The sequence below is a fragment of the Vulpes lagopus genome, chromosome 8 (assembly GCF_018345385.1).
Source record: "Vulpes lagopus strain Blue_001 chromosome 8, ASM1834538v1, whole genome shotgun sequence".
NCBI lineage: Eukaryota > Metazoa > Chordata > Mammalia > Carnivora > Canidae > Vulpes > Vulpes lagopus.
In genome coordinates, this window is record NC_054831.1 from 26,703,052 (window position 1) to 26,725,461 (window position 22,410).

General features: G+C 33.3%; 1 protein-coding gene across 1 annotated transcript in view; it reads left to right on the top strand.

The window, feature by feature from the left end:
* FBXO8 (F-box protein 8) overlaps positions 1-22,410 on the top strand; it is a 47,120-nt gene that overhangs the window by 21,152 nt on the left and 3,558 nt on the right. Inside the window, exons 3-4 of the mRNA XM_041766004.1 lie at positions 1,850-1,976; positions 21,737-21,855. Of these exons, the coding sequence (XP_041621938.1) occupies positions 1,850-1,976; positions 21,737-21,855 (246 nt within the window). The remainder of the gene's footprint in view (positions 1-1,849; positions 1,977-21,736; positions 21,856-22,410) is intronic.

Consider the following 22,410-nt stretch of genomic DNA (forward strand, 5'->3'; position numbering starts at 1 on the left):
AGCATCACCCTGTTACTCTCTCATTGTCTTGTTATAGTGAAGGTACTGTGGAAGTGAGAAAAAATTCTATTTGTGGTACTTATGGTTATTTCTTGATAAAAGAACAAATAAAAATGCTTTAAAACTGGCTCATTTAAAATTTCTTTGCTGCATTTTAGTATTCCCAGAAAACTTAATTTGTAATCCTGTATTTGAACTCTGAAAAAAAGTTTATTTCTAAGTTATCTGACCTCAATCAGAATGTATTCTTTATCTGGGATTTAAATCTGGATGTTCATTTCTGAAAGGAATGCTTCCTATATTGTTACCACATAATTATGCCTATTTTTATGACATATTTTTTAATGATAAATTGCTTCTATTTTCAATTGAAGGCTAGCTTAGTCTTTATTTTAACTTTGGATGTGTTGAATATTTATTAATGTTGAGAGGTTCTGTTACTTTGACATAACCAGTAATAAAAGTCAAAAGCAATAAAACTAAAGAGTTTGCTAAAATATTGATGTCTAAACAAGTTCCTAAACTTGCTATATTAGAATCAATGATTTAATTTGGTTGGTAAAAATAATTCAAGGATATAAATTAACTATTAAGGTATTCTCATATGAAATTACATACTTTATCCACTATCCTCACAATTTTTCATGTTACAGGCTGAGACAGTAACTTCTTCGTGTTACCCTATATACATTAAATAATTTCTAAATGAAAAACTAATTGTGTGTGACATGAAATTTAGCCAATATTCAATAATGAAAATCAGAAAATGAAACTACTTTAATAATATCTGTCACTACAAGTAGGTGTTTTTGAACACGCAAAAATCAGATAATTTTGAGATAGAGTCATTAAAAGTGCACTAAAATATTTCAGTATTCTCTGTGTCTCTAGAGTATTGCACTTCTATTTGATGATCTATGGTCTAATGATCAAGAATTTCTAGGCATTGTAATAAGAAAAAATGTCTATGGCCATACCACCCTGAATACGCCTGATCTTGGTAATAAGAAAAAATAAGATTAAACTTTAGCTTTCAAATAATAACCCGTAGCTAATGTCTCTGTACAGAGTTGGACACGACTATCCCAATCTGCAAAAATAATGTGTTTTGATACAAACTATTAGCATTTTAGGTTTCATATAATTTTTAAGCAATCATGTATCACTGTGATGGTAAAAAACTGTTTTGAAGCAGTATCTTAAAAGCATCTATGCTTAATATCACACATAGTTTTTGGTGCATGTACTGAAGTTATAGCATCATAATTTCTATGTTTAGTTTGCCAGTTATCAGTATATATATGTATATATATATATATAGGTAAAAAAAATAAAATGCTGCCCCTACCTAGCAATCTTTACCTCCATTCAATTTTACTTTGCAATAGAGCATATAGTTACTTAATCTTGTTTAGCTTCTTGGTTGAGATTGCTAACTATGGAGTAAGATTCCTTGGGTTTAAGTCATCGTTTTAATCTTTTATTGTGTCTATGTTTATCTTTAGCACCAACATCATTGTGTTGTTGTAAAGATTAAGCGAGTTAATACTATTATAATTTTTAAATAGCGCCTGACATCTAGTAAGCACTGAATATTATAAATAAGTAGACTATCATTGCTATTATTAGTAATAGTTTATATTTAACTTCAGACAGTACTCATGAATATTATTAATCTTTATAACTCATGTTTATTAATACTATCAGAGTTGCTAAATTGAAGTCATTTGTCAATCATACTCTAGTAAAAAACAAGTACAGAATTAAACATTTTCAGCTTTAGACGTAAATTTCATGTTACTGTTTTATCATGTATATATATAATGTTTTCTGATTTTATCTTTTATAGGTTGTGTAAATCCACTTGGGGTCACTGTTCCATATATAATAAGAACCCACCTCTAGGATTTTCTTTCAGAAAATTGTATATGCAGCTGGATGAAGGCAGCCTCACCTTTAATGCCAACCCAGAGGAGGTAAGTGAAGAACTTGAATATTTGTAATCGTTGAACTTTATTACTCTCTTGCTGCAGCTTTCTAGTACAATAAACTTGCAAGTAAAGTAACAGTCATTGAATGTTCCTTCTCAATGAGGAAATTACTGAGAAGCCCACTAAGTTGAAGTTAATACTATATAACATAGTCATTTCTCTTTCCTTTATCAACTCACATTTTAAACCTATCTGCCCATGTTGTATGGCAGCTTCCATGACATACATGCAGTCCTCTACTGGAACTGATTGAAATACTACTCTATTATATGTGGAGAGCACAAGATAAGTTCATCAGATTTATCTGCAGCATTTTCTTCCTGTCTGATTTTTCTATTTAGTAAGGATGCAACTTTTATCAGAGACAATCACAAAGGACATTGTTCATTTGTGACACATCAAAATGCCTTTAACAGTCCATGTTTCCATAGAAACTGCTTTTAGATTGTTATAAAATTGAATAATTTTGTATTAACTAATTATTTCTTACTGTAACATATAAGAATGATCAAAATGTGAAGACAGTTCTTTCATTTTTTTTTTCTGTATTCTCATTTTAATATATCCTGGAAAGGTCAGATGCTCAGAATTGCTTTTTCCCCCTCAGAAATATTTAAATGTCTACTAGACTTATTCCTAGATATTTAATGGAAATTATAAAGCACTCAAAACTACTACTTCTAGGTGAATTCTTTTCTCTGGAAAAATTTAACTGCCAGTTATTTTCTTTTATTTCATTTTCAAAACCAACTCTTTTTTTCATTCATTGTAGAGGTAGTAAGGACTATTTAAATTATGCAGCCAAATATTTTTTAAAATATCTTAACTCGGGATGTGTGGGTAGTAGCTCAGTTGGTTAGGCATCTGCCTTCCACCCCATTCATGATCCCAGGATCTTGAGATCTAGCCCTGCATCTAGCCAGGCTCTTCCTCAGCCGGGAGCTTGCCTTTCCCTCTCCCTCTGCCATTCCTCCTGCTTGTGCTCCCTCACTCTCTGTCAAATAAATAAATAAATAGATAGATAAATAAATAAATAAAATAACTTTTACTGTGTTATAGTTAGAAACATGTTTCCCCATGCAGTGTATTTGAATATTAAACAGAAATACTGATTTTATAAATAGGCATATAATACAAATAACATTTTAAAAATTAAATTGACTTTTTGCTTCTTACATACGATTTCTTAACTTTTCTTATACACGAATAAAAATATAACACCATTGCAAAAGTTTACTGATACACCATACATTATCAGTTAAGTTTTAGCCCCACAAATATAACAAAATATATATATTATTTTTTTTTCAAAATATATATATTATAAAGCCTGATATAAATATTTGAATTAAGAAACCTGTTCTCTCACTACTGTTTAATAAGAGTTTTGATGTTCAGATTGAATAGAAAACTGATACTTAATTTAGAAGACAAACAAATGAATAAACTATCACAAATTAAGGTTTTGGGGATGCCTGGGTGGCTCAGTGGTTAAGCATCTATGTTCAGCTCAGGTCGTGATCCCAGAGTTCCAGGATCGAGTCCCACATCAGGCTCCCTCCATGGAGCCTGCTTCTTTCTCTCTCTGCCTATGTTTCTGCCTCTCTGTGTCTCTCATGAATAAATAAATACATTTTTTTAAATTAAATAAATAAATTTAGGTTTTATAACATCCTTTTATGGCAAATTTTTTTTTTCTGGTGTATTTATTTTATCATAAAATACACTTGTTCTTATTTTTGGTAAAATTTAAGTTCTGTTCCTTCCAAATTACAGCAATAATCTCCATGTCACTTTCTGATCTTACACTATGGCATAGCTCTCAGTTCAAGAGATTCTTCTATACTTATATGTTTGAATAATGGCATGGTTTCAGAGACTTCATTATTCATGTTTATTAGAATTAGATATTACTTGTAGCTAATTAAAAGAGTTCCTATGATGAGCTTTATAATAAGTTACATATTTTGCATTAGTGTTTTAAGTTAGTCAAATGATGATTACTGGAGAACCTTGGCAGAATAGTACAGTGTTTAACTCTAGGTACATAAGAATCAGGAAAGGCAGCTATTACAAGCCCCAGTCTTATTATGCCCAATTTATCAAGGCATCTGGTTCCTGTTATAAATTATACTGATAATGAGTAAAACTATCATCTTTAATTCATATCACTTGCAAATGTCATATTCTAAGGGAAGAATAACTTGGTAAGTACTGAGTTGTAGATTTACAGTCAGAAAAGTTGGATGTAACTGCTGATATTGATTATGGTAAGTAGCATTCCTTGCTAAAGGAATACCTATTTTTAAAACAAATTATGAGGCCATCATTTTTATGTAAAGATGAAACCATAGATAGGCCCTTATGTACTGGAATATGATATGGATTGGTTTAAATATCTAAATTGAAAAAGCTAGATGTCAAAATATGTTTCCATCTTTGCAGCTACATATGTCAGACTATAGAGTTCTTGTTACACCTCCTCTACTGTGTTTGGAGGGGTGGGCAGAGAAAAAAGGTAAAATGAACAGACCTTTTTTCTATGTAAAAAACTTTAAAAATTTTTTAAATCGAATATTTGCTAAGAGAGGGGATTGAAGTTATTAACATAAGATTTCTAGATCTTCAGATTTTACTTATCCATCCTACCTTCCATTGTTGAGAGTTGGCTGTATTTTCTTTTTCTTCACTCCTTTGCCTGATTTAAAGATATCTTGGAGCATTCCAGAAGTGTTGAATTCTCTATTCTGAAAGGGGTACACAGTGTTGTCAAGAGACATAAAGCTGAACCTTTCAGAGTGACTTGTGGTTCCAGAATTCTGATTCTGTTCTTTTAAACATCGGTAACTTAGCAGATATTGTCTGATAACAAAATAGAATCCTATCTTTACCAGAATGCACCTAGGTTATAGATAGGTAAAGAAGAACATTGAGATAAATACAGCTGTAGATGCAGAGAAATGAGGGAAAATATTTTAATGACTATATTCTTACTTCTTCATTGACTAATATAAATAATATCAACTTGGTTGTTTATCCAAGTCAAATCTTCAGAATTAAAATCATGTAATTGAAAGAGTTATCCTAATAGATGTTTTTATATAGAACTTACCTGTATGAGTCATACTTTAGCCAGGTCTTAGAATGACTCTTGCCAAGTTTTTTAAGTGCTACAAATAAGGAAGTACTTTGGAGGTTGATTTTCTTTCCCACTTCATTGGAGCACTATCATCAGATGTGTTATTTTGGGTTCATTTAAGCTTGAAAAGTAAATTAGTTTTGATGATATGTGTAAATATAAATTTTGATTTATTTTAAGTACCTAAGTTAAGATGTGTATAATTGTTCAGTATTATAAAAACCTACTTTTCCATAATTTCTAGTTCTGTACTTATCATTTTGATAGCAAGCATCATTAAAATATTATAAAAATAAGAATACTTACAGCCACAGGGAACAAGATTCTCCAAAGGACATCGTTCATGTCACGGATATGGGTAACCAAACTCCACAGCAACTGCTGGCAGTGGCTCATGGGGTGGGGGAGAACATCCGCACAGTTTGTGGTACGATTATCTAGCACGCTGTTGTTATCTGCATGACGTTGTGATCTCAGCTGTATGTAAAGTCTTGATCTTGTGCATGAGCTTGTGTACTTTGTGGCAGGTGACCACATTCTAGTAAAGGAATGTGCTAAAAACCATCTGTTTACATTAGGCTGTATTTCCCCTGCATGTACAAGTTATGTGTGTTGATTTTATTCTCCTAGTAGTATTATGATAAAATAATTTTACTTATCAACCGATTAACTATATTCCTTGAGCTCCGTTTAGTATTAAACATTTTCTAAGTTATTTTTAAATTTAGAATCTGAAAAATTGGAAGCAAACATGATTTAATTTCAGTATATTATAGGTTTTATTTTTTTGTGTAAATATGTTTAAAAATTTTTTTAAAATAATATTCTTGAGAGGCCTGGGTGGCTCAGTCAGTTGAGCACCAGACTCTTGGTTTCATCTTAGGTCATGATCTTAGGCTCTGTGGGATTGAGCCCCTCAGCTGAGAGTCTGCTGGAGAGTATCTCCCACCCACCCCCCCACTCACATGTGTGCTCTCTCATATTCTTTCCCTTCTTTTAAAATAAATAAATCTTTTAAAAAAATAGTACTCTCTTTGGGGTCAGGTAAAAGCAGTCTTTTTTTTTTTTTTAAACCTATAGGCACATTTTTCTTGTCTTCATAAAGGAAGATGTACATGCATGCATACAATTTTGTGCATAATAATGAGATTGATCTGAGGTAGAATCTATTATGAAAAATATTTTAAATGGGACCTATGCACACATTTTAAATGGAAATGCATAAGCAATTAATTTTCAAGATAACATTTTTGTTGTTGTTGTTGTTGGGCCAGCTGAAATATAAGCAAGAAGTTTGTAGTTCTCCATTATAAAAGGGAACTCAGGAGTTTATACTCAGATATATTAAATCTTACTGACTTTTTGCTCCAGTATTCAGCAGCGAAATGTTCATTACAATTACTTCATAGCATAACAGTGATGAAAGGTAACTTTTATTTTTATTCTTAAAGATAGAAAACCCTGATTTGTATAATCAGAATGTACAGATAAGCATTTCCCAAATGTATTCTTTGCAGTGATTATTACGATGGATAATGGACATCGTCAGAGTTCCTCAATCTAATAAATTTGACCATGATATATTATGATTACTTGTCTTATTTAAAGAGTAACTTTTCAAAGCCTTTAATACATTGATGCACATTGTGAGTATATGTTGTATGCAGTATTATTCAGATTTATTTGACATAGTGTTAGACTTATTTGGCAGTGTCTCTCTCTCTCTCTCTCTCTCTCTCTTGGCAAAGTAACATTCTAGGGGACATGTTCTGTGATATGCTAGTGTAGATTATCTGTAATCTTATTATGTGTAAATAAATGTATTTCTAAATAGGCATATAGCTTGAATACCTTCTTGTTTACTGAGCATTATATGATGTCTATTTTACCAGTAATCTTTTTTCTTTCTGAAAGTCTATGAATCTATATTTGTTCTCTTTCCTTTTGTCTAATGGTATTATTAAAAAAAAATTAAAACTGAAAGTTGTGCCTTGAAAGACTGAGAAGTTTATCCATGTTCTATATTTTAATTATCTAATATGTTAAGAAAATTTTTACTTTATAAGATAAGGGTAGGACAACAAACCTAATAACAATATTGAATTTAAATGATTGCCTTTAAGCATTGATATAAGTATGCTTGTCAGATAATTTATAACAAATCATTTATCATTACATCCTTGATATCTCATTCTCTATACTAACTCGATTATCTCTCGCAACACAGGAGTATTTTCAGTGAAGGCTGACAGGCCACTAAGATGTTTTGAAGTTTGGCAAATGTATTGCCCACTTTTCCTTGCATGTACCAGTTGAGGGGTTTGGGCTGGAAGGAACAGACAGCTTAATAATGGCTTAATCATATACATTTACTTACCTCCAGAGAGACCCAGAGGTGGGTATCCTAGAGTTATTTCAATGATACGCTGATCTCATGGCTTCTGCCTTCTTTTGATGATAAGCTGGCCACCACCACTCAAAATTTCATATCCTCATATGAAAGTATCCTCAGCACAAAGATTGGGGGGCAAAACAAAGAAACTCTCCTCAAATTCCTTATGGTTGTTAGGAAGAAAAGTGTCTTTTCAGGCACCTTCAGTGTACTTCTACTCATTTCTAATGGACAGACTTTATCACATCAACATTCCTAGACCTCTTGAGAACAGAATAGAAGGGATCACCTGAATGACAGAGTCATCATGATTTAGCAACTGTGGTTGAAATGCTAAAAGCAATGAAAAGAGTGAAATGACTTTCAGGCAGGCCCAAGCATCTGCGACACTAGTTTTACCAGTGAGCCACTTACAGAATTTGTTATTCTGCTTCTCTCATTTCTGGGCTCCACTGGGTTAGACGCCTTTAGTACCCAAAGGAGGAATATTCCTAAGTGGCACAATAATTCAGATTGGTTGCTGAGACTACTTCCTTGTGGTTTTAGGTCCTCCTGCCACTGAGCAAAAATGACCAAGAAAAAAAAAGGATGAGGGTCGGTAATTATGCTGTGGTTGAAGTAATGAAGCCTAATTATCTGTGAAAAATAGTTGTTCCCACAAAGTGGGGAAAACAGAAGGATATAAGTGGAACTCAGGAGATGTGTTCAAGGTCCTTCTAATACCACTATATCCTATTGTAAAAGTAATTTTAAAAAATCAGAATAGCCCCTATATGGACAGGGTTTAAATCACATCACTTAGACTACTCACTAGATAAAGAACTTGAACCAGCTGAAAGGATTGCTCCATTCCCAGCCTCGGGTGTTGTATACAATTCCAAAATAATTGTGCTGATTTTATTACTGTTGGCTTCCATGGCATCCATGCAATACAGTTCTGACCTGTAAGACTGGAGAAAACATGCAGAGAAAATTTTAAGTTTCAAAAAGAGACCAAAAATACTGTATCAATGTGTATGTGAACATACCTGTATGTGTGTATACTTCTGGGTACTAATGTATGAGCATATAATGACAGAAACAGATGCAGCCATCTTGCAGCCATGAGAGCTATTAATAACACAGGGCAAGTAGAACATTGGGAAGAAAGAATTGGGTCCATGAGCCTGACAACCCTGGCGCCAAAATACTTTGAACTTACTTGTTATATAAGAAAATAATCCCTTTACTTTTTTTAATTGGGGTTCTTGTTGTTTGCAATCAAGAGTATCCTAATGCATCATCATCACCACCATCATTATTATTATCCAAACTCATTAAGAGTTTGATATGTAATCCTGAACACATTATCTTATAAAAATAAACAGTGCTAATTATCATTAGCTAATTAATTTTATCCCCAATTTGCTGATGAGAATTTAGAGCAAAGAAGCTAGTTAATACTGAGAGGAGTCCCTAACTATATATAGCTTATAAATCTTTCTCCTCTATTGAAAGTATTTACCCAAAAGAGCTAAAATACTCAAGTTAATTGGAAGAGCTCCTTTCCCCTGATTAGCATTAGAGGTAAAGTGAAAATCCATGTGTCCTGGACACTGTTATCCTCTGGCTAGATAATTTAATATTTTCAGTCTGATTACCACTAGGCAGGTCATACTAAAATGGAGGCCATTCACTTTTTTGAGGGCAATGTGGCATGTGTATGGGTATGTAGGGATATATCTCTCTTTTTAATCTGATCAATCATGTGTAACTATCCTGTGTCTTTCAGGTCAACTTTATTTTACGCCCTGCCCTGACCATAATATATATTCAGTACCCTCCCTTTCCTTTGTCACCAAGAGTCATTCCAGTATGTGGTACAGAATGAGACTCCACAGAAGTATGTGGACTCAGGGTAAACCTTTAGAAGCTTCAGAGGGAAACAAATTTCCCAGGCCCTCTTTTGTCTTAATCTAATTGGAAAAAGAGATTCAACCTGAGAGTATTCTATAGCTTCTTCAATCAGTATTATTCTGTATATTCTTCAGCTGCTTCATTGGATGCATTCTGCTTTTGTTTTTCCTATTTTGTCGTGGGAGATACTGTTATCTCATTTAGTGTGAATTATCTAGGGTAAATGCAAACAAATTAGTGGATGATGTATTGATCTACTACATTGATCAGAATTGAAAGTCCTACTTTCAACTAGAAGAAAGAGTAAAGTTAGAATATTTTACCACCACAGCACTCATACTACAAATTTTAAAATGTGCAGGGCTAAAATGAGCAAGATTTTTTTTTCTTTGTTTGAATTTTACTTTTGTTACCAATTTAGATAAATATACCTGGCAAATTTACAAAACTATGTTAATATTTTAAGTACATTTCAAAGAAAAATCTGTATACCTTTTGTTTCCTTACCATATCCTGACCATCTTTAAAAACTCCATTGTTATCTGATGTGACCACGGTTTCTAGAAAGTGACAGCACTTTCTAGATCTAAGTTCTCAATTTTAACGTCCAAAGTAGTTGTCTTTCCTACACATCTTGTCTGAATTTAGCAATTGCTAATACCGATGTCACAGTAAATGTCACTCTAAAAGATGAATTCTTTATTAGAAATCTAAAAAACAGTATTTCCTCAGTTCATGGATGTCAGTAGTTGTATAGCATCAAATCACATGCCATGTTTTTGAAATCTGGGAGTATGAAGGAAACACTACATTAAATGCAAATTTTTTGACCAACTAACTGTAGTATACATTTATCCCTAATATTCCATAACATTTTCTTTCATGTCATACTTTCTTTGTAATAAAAACGTTATGGTGTGCATGGGTGGCTCAGGTGGTTGAGCCTCTGCCTTCGGTTCAAGTCGTGATCCAGGATCCTGAGGTCAGGCTCCCTGCTCGGTGGGGAGCCTGCTTCTCCCTCTCCTCCCAGTTGATGCTCTCTCTGTCAAACCAATCAATCAGTCAGTCAATCTTTGTGAACTACTTTTGGCCATTAGCAGATAAATATAGCATCAGAGTAACCTGTTGCTTTTTTGTAGTGGTGACTCCAACTTTGAGAGTTTATGTTTGAGGCATTTCAAAGTATACTGGAGTTTTGGTCTAACTCATAGGTTTTTGTTCTGGTTAGGTTCTTTTCTTTTTTTTTACCCCTTAGTTTAATTGTATAATCCTTAAAAGTTGATAGGTTCTCTTGAAAGCCACCTACCTAGAGGCTTTGCACAGCAGATTCAATCATTCATTCAACAAATATTTATTAAGTCCCTCTCCACTTACTAATTCTATGATTTAGACCTTGGCAAATTATTTAACCTCTGTGCTTCAATTTCCCTGTCTGTAAAATGGAGACAATATCTGTAATACAGGACAATGTGTATTGTGATGTTACTGTGTCTACTAAATGAAATAATGTATGTTAAATGCTTAGTGCCTCTAAATGCTCACCAAAATGTAGCTTTATATTTATACTTGAGGTACAACTATAGCAACTTAGACTATCAAGAACCAAGCACTGCTCTAGGCTTTGGGATTCATCCTCTCTTGGAACTTTTGGATTTTGGTAGATAAATAATTGATACCTGGGTAATGTTCCTTCAGAATATATCAGTCACACCAACATCTGCTAGCTTTAAATGGCAATAACCCTTTGCCATTAATTTCATTTTGTAGCATGTGATGAACAATCTTTTGCATATACAGTAACTTTTGGTGTCAGTGGTAATGCTTAGTTTAATCTTTTGGTGGACATTTTAAACAGTTTAATTAGGTGTCTAAAATTATCTTCAAATTAAAACATGTGTCCTGCCTGAATATGATAGTAGGATGAACAGATACTTTAATTCATGAGTAAGTATACACATGTGCTGGCCGTGAAACTACTATTTAAATCCCACTTGTCTACCATTAAGATTTGGAGTTTTTCTTAATGTTTATTTCAAAATTGTTGCTGAGCTGTTAAGGTATCTTTATGAATGCACATATTAGAATCTAAGTAATATGAGAAAACTAGTTTTTATTAAAGTTGAGCTAGTCGTTTAAATAGTTCTATTTGTATGTGATTTTTATAAAGCAAGAATTCTAAATTAGCCAATACTAGTATTCAGATTTGTTACTTTCTCATTAGTTTGAATTATTATTAATTGTACCTTAACCTAATAGTTTTGTTTCCAGATTTTGACTAGAAAGCTTTTATTTTCTAATTTACAGACAGTTTAGAGAAGAAGGGCCTTTTCCAAGAACCTTACTTTAGCTACCAGCAACTTAATAATATTGATTTTTTAGTAGTGATTTATCATTTAAAAATTACCTTCATGTTCCTCATCTTATTGACCTATCTCAGTCATCAGAGCGACACTTTTGGGGACTATTAGAACTCAAAGTGTAACCTTTTCTTTTGAGTCTATTAAAACTAATTAATAAGAACTTTTTTTTTTTTTAGAACTTTTCATTGTTATTTAAAACCTGGGTAATGCTGTTTATGTGATTTTGTCTGATGTCACTGCTTTGTCTCCTGTGAAGAGGAAACAGTACAATCTGTCATACATTTCTTCTCCATTTCTCCAGGACTCCATTAGAAGAATTTTCCATATTTCTTATTAGTTCATCAACATTTTGCACTCTAACATATGGAAACTTCCTCCATAAATTGTTCTTGAAAGCTGAAATCCTTGCCACTTCAAAGTCTGTAAATAAGCTGATTTCATTCCATATTCCATACTCAAAACTGAACAGTACGATTCTTCATTATCCTCCAGAATATTTAGTTCTGACCACTTTCAGTAACTATGAGAAGGAATTGGGTGCCATATAGCAGCACTGCCTCTTCACAACTTTACCTCCCCCACATAAGCATGGACAGTGTGTGCTCTCTGTTCTTCCGACAGAAGAGACAAGACTGGAATCTGCAGTTCAGATTTCAAACTGACATCAAAATCATCTTCACATGTCTTTCCCAATTGTCTTAATTATAACTAAGTCACACAGAGGCTTCCAGTGAATAGCCTACTTATGGGCACCTCAGTAAGAGAGAAACTTGATTTGTCACTCTTACCATCTTTTCACATAGGATGAGTTTAAAAACCTTGACATAGTTTTGATTTTAGTCTCAGAGTCTAGTGACTAAATTAGGAATAACAATCATAATATGTACAAGCAGCTTAAGTTACCATGAATCAAAGTGGTATGGAAACTTACAGAAGAAAACCCTGCAAAACTTCATGGGTAGAATGAAATGAAATAACAGAGTGAAAACTTCTATACATAGTCTTAAGCCCTGCTCATTAAGTAATCTATATTTACTTGGCTGCAACTAAAAAGCATGGTGTTAGTTTATTACTTGACAGATATATCCCCAGATGAATATCACCCTAATTCTATGTGGTTTTATCCTTTAACTATGGAACATATCCGTTAACTATGTGGTTTTATCCCACATAGTTTAACTATGGATCACATATTCTCTGTTTAGGTAGAATTTGCCAACTGAGCAAATATTAAAAGGTTTTAAATTTTGCTTAAGTGATTCTGAAAGCACTATAAAAAAAGGAGAGATAGAATCAGACCTGTCATCTGAGCCATCAGTGCTCTTTTCAAACAAGACAGTGGGAATGCTCCATGTGACATATAGAAGGCTGCTCTCTCTGATGTGCTAATTGTTTTTTACTATCCAGAAAATAAATAACCATAACATTTTTGTATCTCTTAATTTTTATATTTTTAATGTAAAAAGATGACATTCAATTGTTCATTTCACTGTGGCTAAAATACATCTTTGAATATTATTGTATCAGTTCTCATTGTAAGAAAAAGTAGAAATCTAAATCGAACTATGTTTTGTAAATATTTATTGTTAAAATTTAAGGACTGTTATTTTAAAAGTCTTCACATGCCCTTTAAAAAAACTAAATGGAATATCCAGTATGCTTTCTATTATATAATGCTCTAAGGATAGACTTATTACTTAAAAAAATAGTAGCCATGGTTCTGGATTTTACATTGTAAAATTTGAACAAAATTAGTTAAACCATGGTTTTTTTCTAAATGTCTTTATTATGCTGTTCTTAGGAAAACAAGGGTACTCCCAATTTTGTTTCATTAGTGATTTCTGTTATTGATACAAACTGCTACATAATGTTTCTGCCAGGTGTCCATGCCAATAGCCAGCCAGTACTTTTGGTACCAGTGGTCAGTGGGTTTTGTTTTGTTTTTTTAATTAAGACTATGTATTTTTTAAGTCAGCTTTAGGTTTGCAACAACAGTGGTTCTTTTTCATTTGGCTTTGCTTACCTAGTTTTCTAGAATTCACTCTATTCTCTATGATTTCTGGTTCTGAACATATGTATAGTAAATTTTGCTTTTGAAGCACACTGTGGATAATGATTTGAATCAAAAAATAAGTCTTTATTAAAAGGGAAGAGAAAATGTGGGTATTGATGTAATAGAAGACATATGACAAAGTAAATGTGTCTTAAAACATGAATTATGGGAGAAGAGCCATTCTTAAAAAAATAAGAAAAAAATAGATGACTAAGCCCCAACATATCTTTTTCTTTTTCCTTTTTAAGTTTAAATTCAATTATTAGTTTCAGGGGTAATTTAGTGATTCATCAGTTGTATATAACACCCAGTTCTCATAATATCATGAGCTCTCCTTAATGCTCACCATCCAATTACCCCAATCCCTCACACCTCTCCCCTCCAGCAACCCTGTTTGTTTCCTATAGTTAAGAGTCTCTTATGGTTTGCCTCCCTTTCTGATTTTGTCTTATTTTTCCCCCTCCCTTCCCCTATGATCCTCTGTTTTGTTTCTTCAATTCTACATATAGGTGAAATCATATGATAATTATCTTTCTCCGATTGACTTATGTCACTTAGCATAATACCCTCAAGTTCTATCCACATCGTTGCAGATGGTAAGATTTCATTTTTGATGGCTGAGTAGTATTCCATTGTTTATATACCACATCTTTATCCAACACATTTTTTTTTATTCTAAATTCCTTCTTAATATTGGTGTAGGCTACCTGTTCATGATTTCTTGAATTATTTGCCTCCTAAACAAATTACATCAAAACAACTCACCACGCTAATCTGATCTTGTAAGTCTTGGGGCTATATCACTTGGATAACATTTTTTAGTAACATACCCAATGGAGTCTACTTTACAAAATTTCTTAATTTTTTTCTTGAATTACTACAGCATTTGTTCTATTAAAGAAAACTTAACATGAGGTGGGATGAATTTATGTTAATGTAATAGGATGAATTTACATTAACATAGCCTGGGTTCTTCCTGCTGTTTATCATTTGTTTGCTCCTAATGGATTCCCTGTTTTGCCCACACCAAGGCTGATAGAAATCTTTACCACTTCACTGTGGGATCCAATTGAGCTCTCTTTTCCAACTCTTTCTAGATGGTATATATACCCTAAGAAGAAAATCAATATGGACTCTACTTTCTGCCTTTGTCAGTTTCTTAATATACCTGTCTCTGAACCAGCATATTGTCCTGTCCTCCAGCCTCAGAAAGCATTATCACCTCCCTAAGTCTACCTTCATGATCCAAGATTTTTCCTTCCCTCTTTTGATCAGCTTCATAATTTCCATAATTCCGTCTTCTGTATCACTTAATTTGTTCCTCTGCTTCTTCCATCCCTGTGGTCATTGCATCCAGTCAGTTTCACATATCTTGGTTATTGCATTTTTCATTTTGGCCTGATTGGTTTTAAGCTCTTTTATCCCTGCAGTGAGGGATTCCCTAGGTGTCTTCTATGCTTTTCTTAAGCCTAGCTAATGTCCTTATAATTGTTGCTTTAAAGGGTGGAGCAGGCATATTTCCTGTTTCGATTAGATCCCTGGCTGTGACCTTTTTTTGTTCTTCCTTTTGGGATGAATTTCTCCATCTTGGTCTTTTGTCTAGGTCTCTGTCTTTTCTGTGTTAAGAAAGCAAGTTATATTTCCTGCTCCTGAGAGTAATGACTTTATGAAGAAGGAGTCAGATACTGTCCAGGGCCTGGCACTTCAGAAAGTGTCTCTGGTGTATGCCTCATGTATTCTGCCACTCTGTTATGTGTGGCTGCTCTATCCCTCAGGGCAGTCCTCTGCAGGGTTTCTCCTTGCCTGCACTGGGGAGTGTTTGGATCTTGGCCAGAGTGTGATGAGTTTCAATTCCACTTGTATTTTCAGTCTTTCCCCTGGCTCCCCAAATCTCCACTTGCTGCTCCCATGATCTCTTCCTTTTTATGTCAGTTTTTTCCTCTCCCTGTTGATGCTCTTTCTTTTGTCTTCTCACATTCATGGGTCACAATTGTCTTGATAAAACATTTGTTATGGGCAGCCCAGGTGGTTCAGTGGTTTAGCGCCGCCACCTTCAGCCCAGGGCCTGATCCTGAAGACCTGTAATCAAGTCCCATGTCAGGCTCCCTGCATGGAGCCTGCTTCTCTCTCTGCCTGTGTCTCTGCCTCTCTGCCTCTCTGTCTCTGTCTCTCTGTCTCTCTGTGTGTGTGTGTGTGTGTGTGTGTGTGTGTCTCATGAATAAATAAATAAAATACTTTAAAAAATAAAATAAGGGATCCCTGGGTGGCGCAGCGGTTTGGCGCCTGCCTTTGGCCCAGGGCGCGATCCTGGAGACCCTGGATCAAATCCCACATCGGGCTCCCGGTACATGGAGCCTGCTTCTTCCTCCGCCTGTGTCTCTGCCTCTCTCTCTCTCTCTGTGACTATCATAAATAAATAAAAATTTAAAAATAAAATAAAATAAAACATTTGTTTCTCTTCTTGACCTTTAATGTTCTTTAATATTTTTTTCTCCTTTGTACTAATTTTTCAAGTGAGTGAGCTGTCAGTTTCCTTAACTTTAGCTCATTCCTTAGCTTTCTTCTTAGACTTCAGTGCCCATTATGCTGTGAAAAGAGACCCCTTAAAAGGCACTACTTTCTTTTTTCCCCAATCACCAAATCCATTACCCTCTTTCCCATTCTAATCTCCTTGAGCTGCCTAAAGGAAAAGGGAAACAAGCCATGTTCAATGCTAGACACTTTTGTATCTTCACAATAACCACTTAAATAAGATTTTCACTGATTAAGAAACTGAGGTTCAAATTTTGAGTAAATTATGTTCACAAAATCATTAAGTGGCAGAGCCATGATTTTGATCGCTGTTTTGAAAATTATGATCTTTCAACTATAGTAGGTAATTGCATTGTATATCCTTTTCTTTACATTTCAATGATTTTTAGCCTCTGGGATGTTATTCTGTATCTGCCTTCTTCCATCTCTGGCTACTCCTTTACTGATTGATTCTTTTTATTCAAGATCCTGAGTCTGTACCTTGAACCTGCATTTTTTAATGTCTTGTTACATTGCCAACTGCCTACTTTCCCTTTTAGTTTTATCTGTCATCACCTGAAAGTCCAAAATTTTGAAGTCCAAACCCATTACTGTTTCCTTTAAATCAACACTCTCTACAACCTGTGAGTTTTTCCCCCTTGTCAGTCATTTCCCTTTTCGTCTAAGCCAGAAACATCAGTTAACTTTATTTTTCACTTTTCATTATTCCTTGGCTTGATAGCCAGCATGGTAACATGTGCTCTTACTTCTTATTTTCATATACATATGTAACATGTGTGGGGGATTTTTTCATATGTTTTTAGAATAGATTATTTCCTTTGCATTTATTTTGCTTCAAGCCTGGACAATTGTAGTAGCCTACTGTGTAATTTCCCTTTTATTATTTCTCTTTATATTACTATCAAATTTATATTACAGGCCATTGCTTCATCATGTTAAAAAGCCTTCAGAGGCTTCCAGTTACATATAAGGTAGAAAATAAACTTCTTACCTTAAAATTCAGTGCTATTCCTACTACAGTTTGGTTCCAGACTTGTTCTCAAACCCAAAATAGTTCCCCTATTTCCTGAAAATTGCCTTTTTTTAAATCTTATAATGCTTTTGCTCATACACTATATCAAGTAAAATATTCATCTCCAGTGTTCCCCTCATTCTGAGCTATATAAACTTGTACCATTCCTTCAAAGTAGATATCCCAGGAAAACTTGTCTAAGTGTCCTGTCCCACAGTGATTTTTCCTTTCCTGAACTACTGAAGTGCTTATTTTTCATACTTGTTCATTTAGGCCCTATTTGACTGCCTTGTATCATTAATTTGTCATACTCGTTTACTAGTTATTTGTGTACCTATCTCATCTCCCCAGATAAACTTTAGATTTTCTTAGAGCAAAAATGTATACTTCTCAGTGTCTATCACTGAATACCTTACATATATAGCTTGCACTTCATACATTTTAAATGAAGATGTAGATCATTTTTATATATTTTGAGTCAGTGTTTCAGAAATGCTTTTAAAGCAGATACATACCTATCTACACATATATACAGCATACATACATCTGTTTTACAAACTAGTCTTTGAGTGTCTGTCTTTATATTTAAATCTAAAGTTAAATGGATACTTTTAAAAATCACATTACTGGGGTGTCTGGGTGGCTCCGTTGGTTCAGCATCTGACTCTTAATTTCAGCTCAGGTCATGATCTCAGGGTTGTGAGATCAAGTTCCTAGTCTGCACTGAGCATGGAGTGCAGACACACACACACACACACACACACACACTCACACACACACACGCTCACACACATGCTCTCTCTTAAATAAAAATAAAACACCTTACTAAAGAATTTAAGATTTTTAATATGAATATATACGTTTATGATTTTCCAGAGAAATATGAATATTAATGTATATATCCAATCTATTTTCATAACAGGAATTTTATTTATCCCACTGTAACAGTCCTTTAAAACTATTTTTTAAATAAAATCCATTTTGATCAATAGTTTTCTTCCAGATGACAAAAACTTCCCTTTATGCTATGGAGCCAATTCATTATAGGACTGACACTATCATAATTTATCTTCGAGTTGAAAGACAAAAATGTCTTAGAATTATTCCCATGTGAAAGAAAAGGAACTATACTATGACTCTAACAATTCAGATAATTCTGCAAGTTGAACAGTGAAGAGATAATGGAGTAAAATGTGTGTAGATTAAGCAATCAAAATAAACTAAGGAATAATTTTGAAACTTAAGCTTATTTTGGAAATGTAAAAAAAAATGAATCAAACAAATGACGAACTGTTGGCCTTGAACAACTCAGCTGTAAAATTGTAAGCATGACCTTCCTTACATGGCACTAACCTTCTTCCTATTACTGGCACTCAGTAACCATGCTCCTACATCATCAAGAATAGGGATTCCTAACCTGCAGTCCTTACTTAGGCTTCAGGCATTTAATTTATAATTTAAAAATGTGTATGTGAATTTTTTTGGGGAGAAGTTCTGTAGTTTTAATCAGTTTAAGATCTTCACTAAAACTACACATAATGCCTGTTCCTTTTTCCTTCTGATAAAGCCTTTCAGCTGTCTTAGTCTTAATCTTCTTTCCTAAGTATGTTCTTTAGGGCTAATATCACTACATCCTTCACCTCTTTCTTATCTAACAGGAATTCTAGACCCTTCAACAATCTTATCAGGTCCTGATTTCCTTTATCCAGATAAATTCTAGTTTGTCAGTATGCCCCACAAAATGTGACATCCAGAATCAGACACTTTTATAGTGAATTATGCGGAAAGTAGTGCCTTTTCTGACACTTTCTACAGCCTTCCCCTTTTCTGGAAACTGTTAGTATAGACCAAGATTAATATTCATGATTTCCTTTGTCTGTGAGACACCACATGCATACTCTCATTCTGCTGAGAGCCCTACTCCAGATTAGTAATGTGCTGTGTGTTCTAGGGATTTCTCTGTACCATTCTTCTAAAACTGTATTAAAAATTTAAAAAAATACTTATACCACTTATTAAACAAATGTATGGTTATTCAACAAATCTCTTACTGTGTTTTCTTTTGTAGTTCATTGCTTACGTAACAAGATAGGAATTCAGGTGGTTGCCAGCTTGCTTATTGAAGAAAATTATAATCTGATCTTACGCCTTTTCCTATTTCACATCCCTTGACCCTTCACTTTGATAGCCCTTCTGAAGTAATCTTCCTATCCAGAGAAATCCCAGGCTTGAAAACTGATGCCTTCTTTCCTCATAAAACCAACAGAGTTGGCTTATTTCAACCTGTGTCCTTCATTTTCAGGATTGAGTTTAAAGCTGTATGACTGTGTTCATGCTTACTCCTCTGTATATGAGTGATCTTGGAGACTTCAAATTAGGTGAAAGACTAAATTCCTAAAACATGTATTTCTTAAAAAAGGAAATTATCAACAACATATTTTTAGGATGCTTACATGAGGCAAATACCAATGTTCATTTGTAACCAAGAAGCACCAAATGATATTAAAACACATTTATCATATAGAGAATTATGTATTATTTAATGGATCATTTAGTGTTTTTTAATATTTTGTATAGTTTATAAATTGATTAGAATTAGTTTTACATTCTGAAATATTGATTTACAAGTAGTTATAAATAAAAGCTATTAAATAATATTTAGTTGGTGTCCCTTGGGGTTTGAATTACTTAGATTAAAATTAAGCACTGCAAATACTTCTGAAATATTCTTTTAAATGGAGGAATTTTGGAAAAAATCAAACCTGATAATTTTTACTAAGTAGATGAAATTAAAACATACAGTCAACTCTCGATTATTCAAACTAATGGAGGAAAGGATGGAACAAGCATTACTATTTCTTTAGTTCCTGCCCCCCTCAGATAATTGCTGAGAGTCTCATTCCAAACAAATTGTTTGGCTTTCCATCTTGACCATGTTGTATTTCCTAGCTTTGTATCCAGGATGCAGTCTGAAATATGGCTTATGATTGAGTTGACAAGAAAGTTTCATGTTATCACATTCTGCCCTTCTTATATACATTTTTGAAATTAGTGCTCTAGCACTGCTTTTATACTATTAAAATTCACATGAGAAACTGATAACATTGCCATTAGGAAATTATCCTCATGGCTCATAAAATTAGTTTTATATTAAAAAAATCTTATCTTTGAATTACAATTTACAGATAATTATAAAGTTTCAAAGGCATTACCTCATGGTACCAAATTGCTTTGTAATTTTTTAATATAAAAATTTTATGAGACTTTTTTATCTCGAAGAGTCATAAAAATTCTTCTAACGTTTTGGATTCTTAATGGGTGCAATATTTCTGAGTACTATATGTGTTTGTAAAAGGGAAGAAATGCTGAAGGAATTTATGTGTGAAAACAGTATGTTGCGTGTATATAATACATCATTTTCTCTACTGATTAACTGCACACAGTGTGCTATTATCCAGACATAAGTATTCATGGGAACGCATGTATCTGGATAACTACGAGTTGAAATAAACACACCTGCCTTTTATTTCAATAACTGCACATTCAAATCCACATAAGGTATTTATTTGAATGTGACCTCCATATACATGAGAAAACATTGGTTTCAGTGTTCAATTTTTTTGTTGATGTTTTGTTGTTGTTGATTTAAATCTAAGATAGGTACAAACTGTGGATAATGCTTCTCCGGAAAACTTTGCATGCAGGGAAAAGGAAATTCAAAGATAAATCCTATGAAAAAAAAAACATTAAAATTGATTTGTCTTCTTACATTTTTGCCTCACTATATGTTGAAGCTAAATTTTTATAGAATGTAATGATGCCTAAAGTGTGTATAGACCATAAACCTGCCTGGAACTGGGCCTACTTTAAGTTAAATTTTAATTCTTTTTCTTTACAGAATAAATTTGTTGATCTTTGATTTGGAGAATCTTATTCTCAAGCTTTTTCCTTGAATAGTGTATTAGACTATGTCTTTAAGAAATCATGTTTTTTATTAGGCAGTGGAAAAGCATTTGCTACAAAGCTTATTTTAAAATCTGTATAATAGTTCCTCCCCCAGCCACCACTACCATGTAAGCCGTATTTCCGTATAGTTAGTTTTACCTGACATGAGCCAGAAAATTGAATTAGGATTTCTTTAGGAGTCTTAACTTTGAATTTCCTACTTTTCATTGCATGTAAACTATCAACCACAAGTAATAGTTTCAGCTCAAGTTCTAGCTTGTATTTTGCATGTTGAAGCTATAAAAAGTCTATTAATGCTGGAAAGAATTTATGGCTATTGTTCTGCTATTGCCTAATTGTTAAAATTTATAAATAAAGACTGACTTTATTTATGTAGACTTGTCTTTCTGCCTTAGGGAGTGAACTACTTTATGTCCAAGGGTATCCTAGATGACTCACCAAAGGAAATAGCAAAGTTTATCTTCTGTACAAGAACACTAAATTGGAAAAAACTGAGAATCTATCTTGATGAAAGGTAAAAACAATTTTTTTAAGTTTTCATCAGAAATTAGTAAAGCTTAATTCATTAAAAGCATTACTTTACTTTTAAAACCATACTACATTTCAGTCATCTAGTGGAGAAATTTTTCTTGCAGCTATTTATAGCTGCCATTGTAGCCTGAAAACACAGTCTGTAAACAAATGAGTATAACTGTGTTCTAACAAAATTTTATTTGCAAAAATAGATAGTAGGCCATATTTGGCCTAGTAGCTATAATTTTCCTATCCCTACCTTAAACAATTGATAGAAATTAAATATTATGGTCATATAATCATAGTTAAGTTCGGCAAGAATTGGAACCATATTATAACAAGGGATGGCTATTTATTAGAATGCCATTGATAAAAATATATATGTATATATAAAAATTATATATATACACACACATACATACATATATTTAGTCAAATATATACAATATATGTACACACATATACACAAATATTTGCATAATTATAGGTAGCCTAAATGTATATAAGTAGAATTGTTACATCCATAAGATGGGATACTGTTGAGTCATTAAAAAGA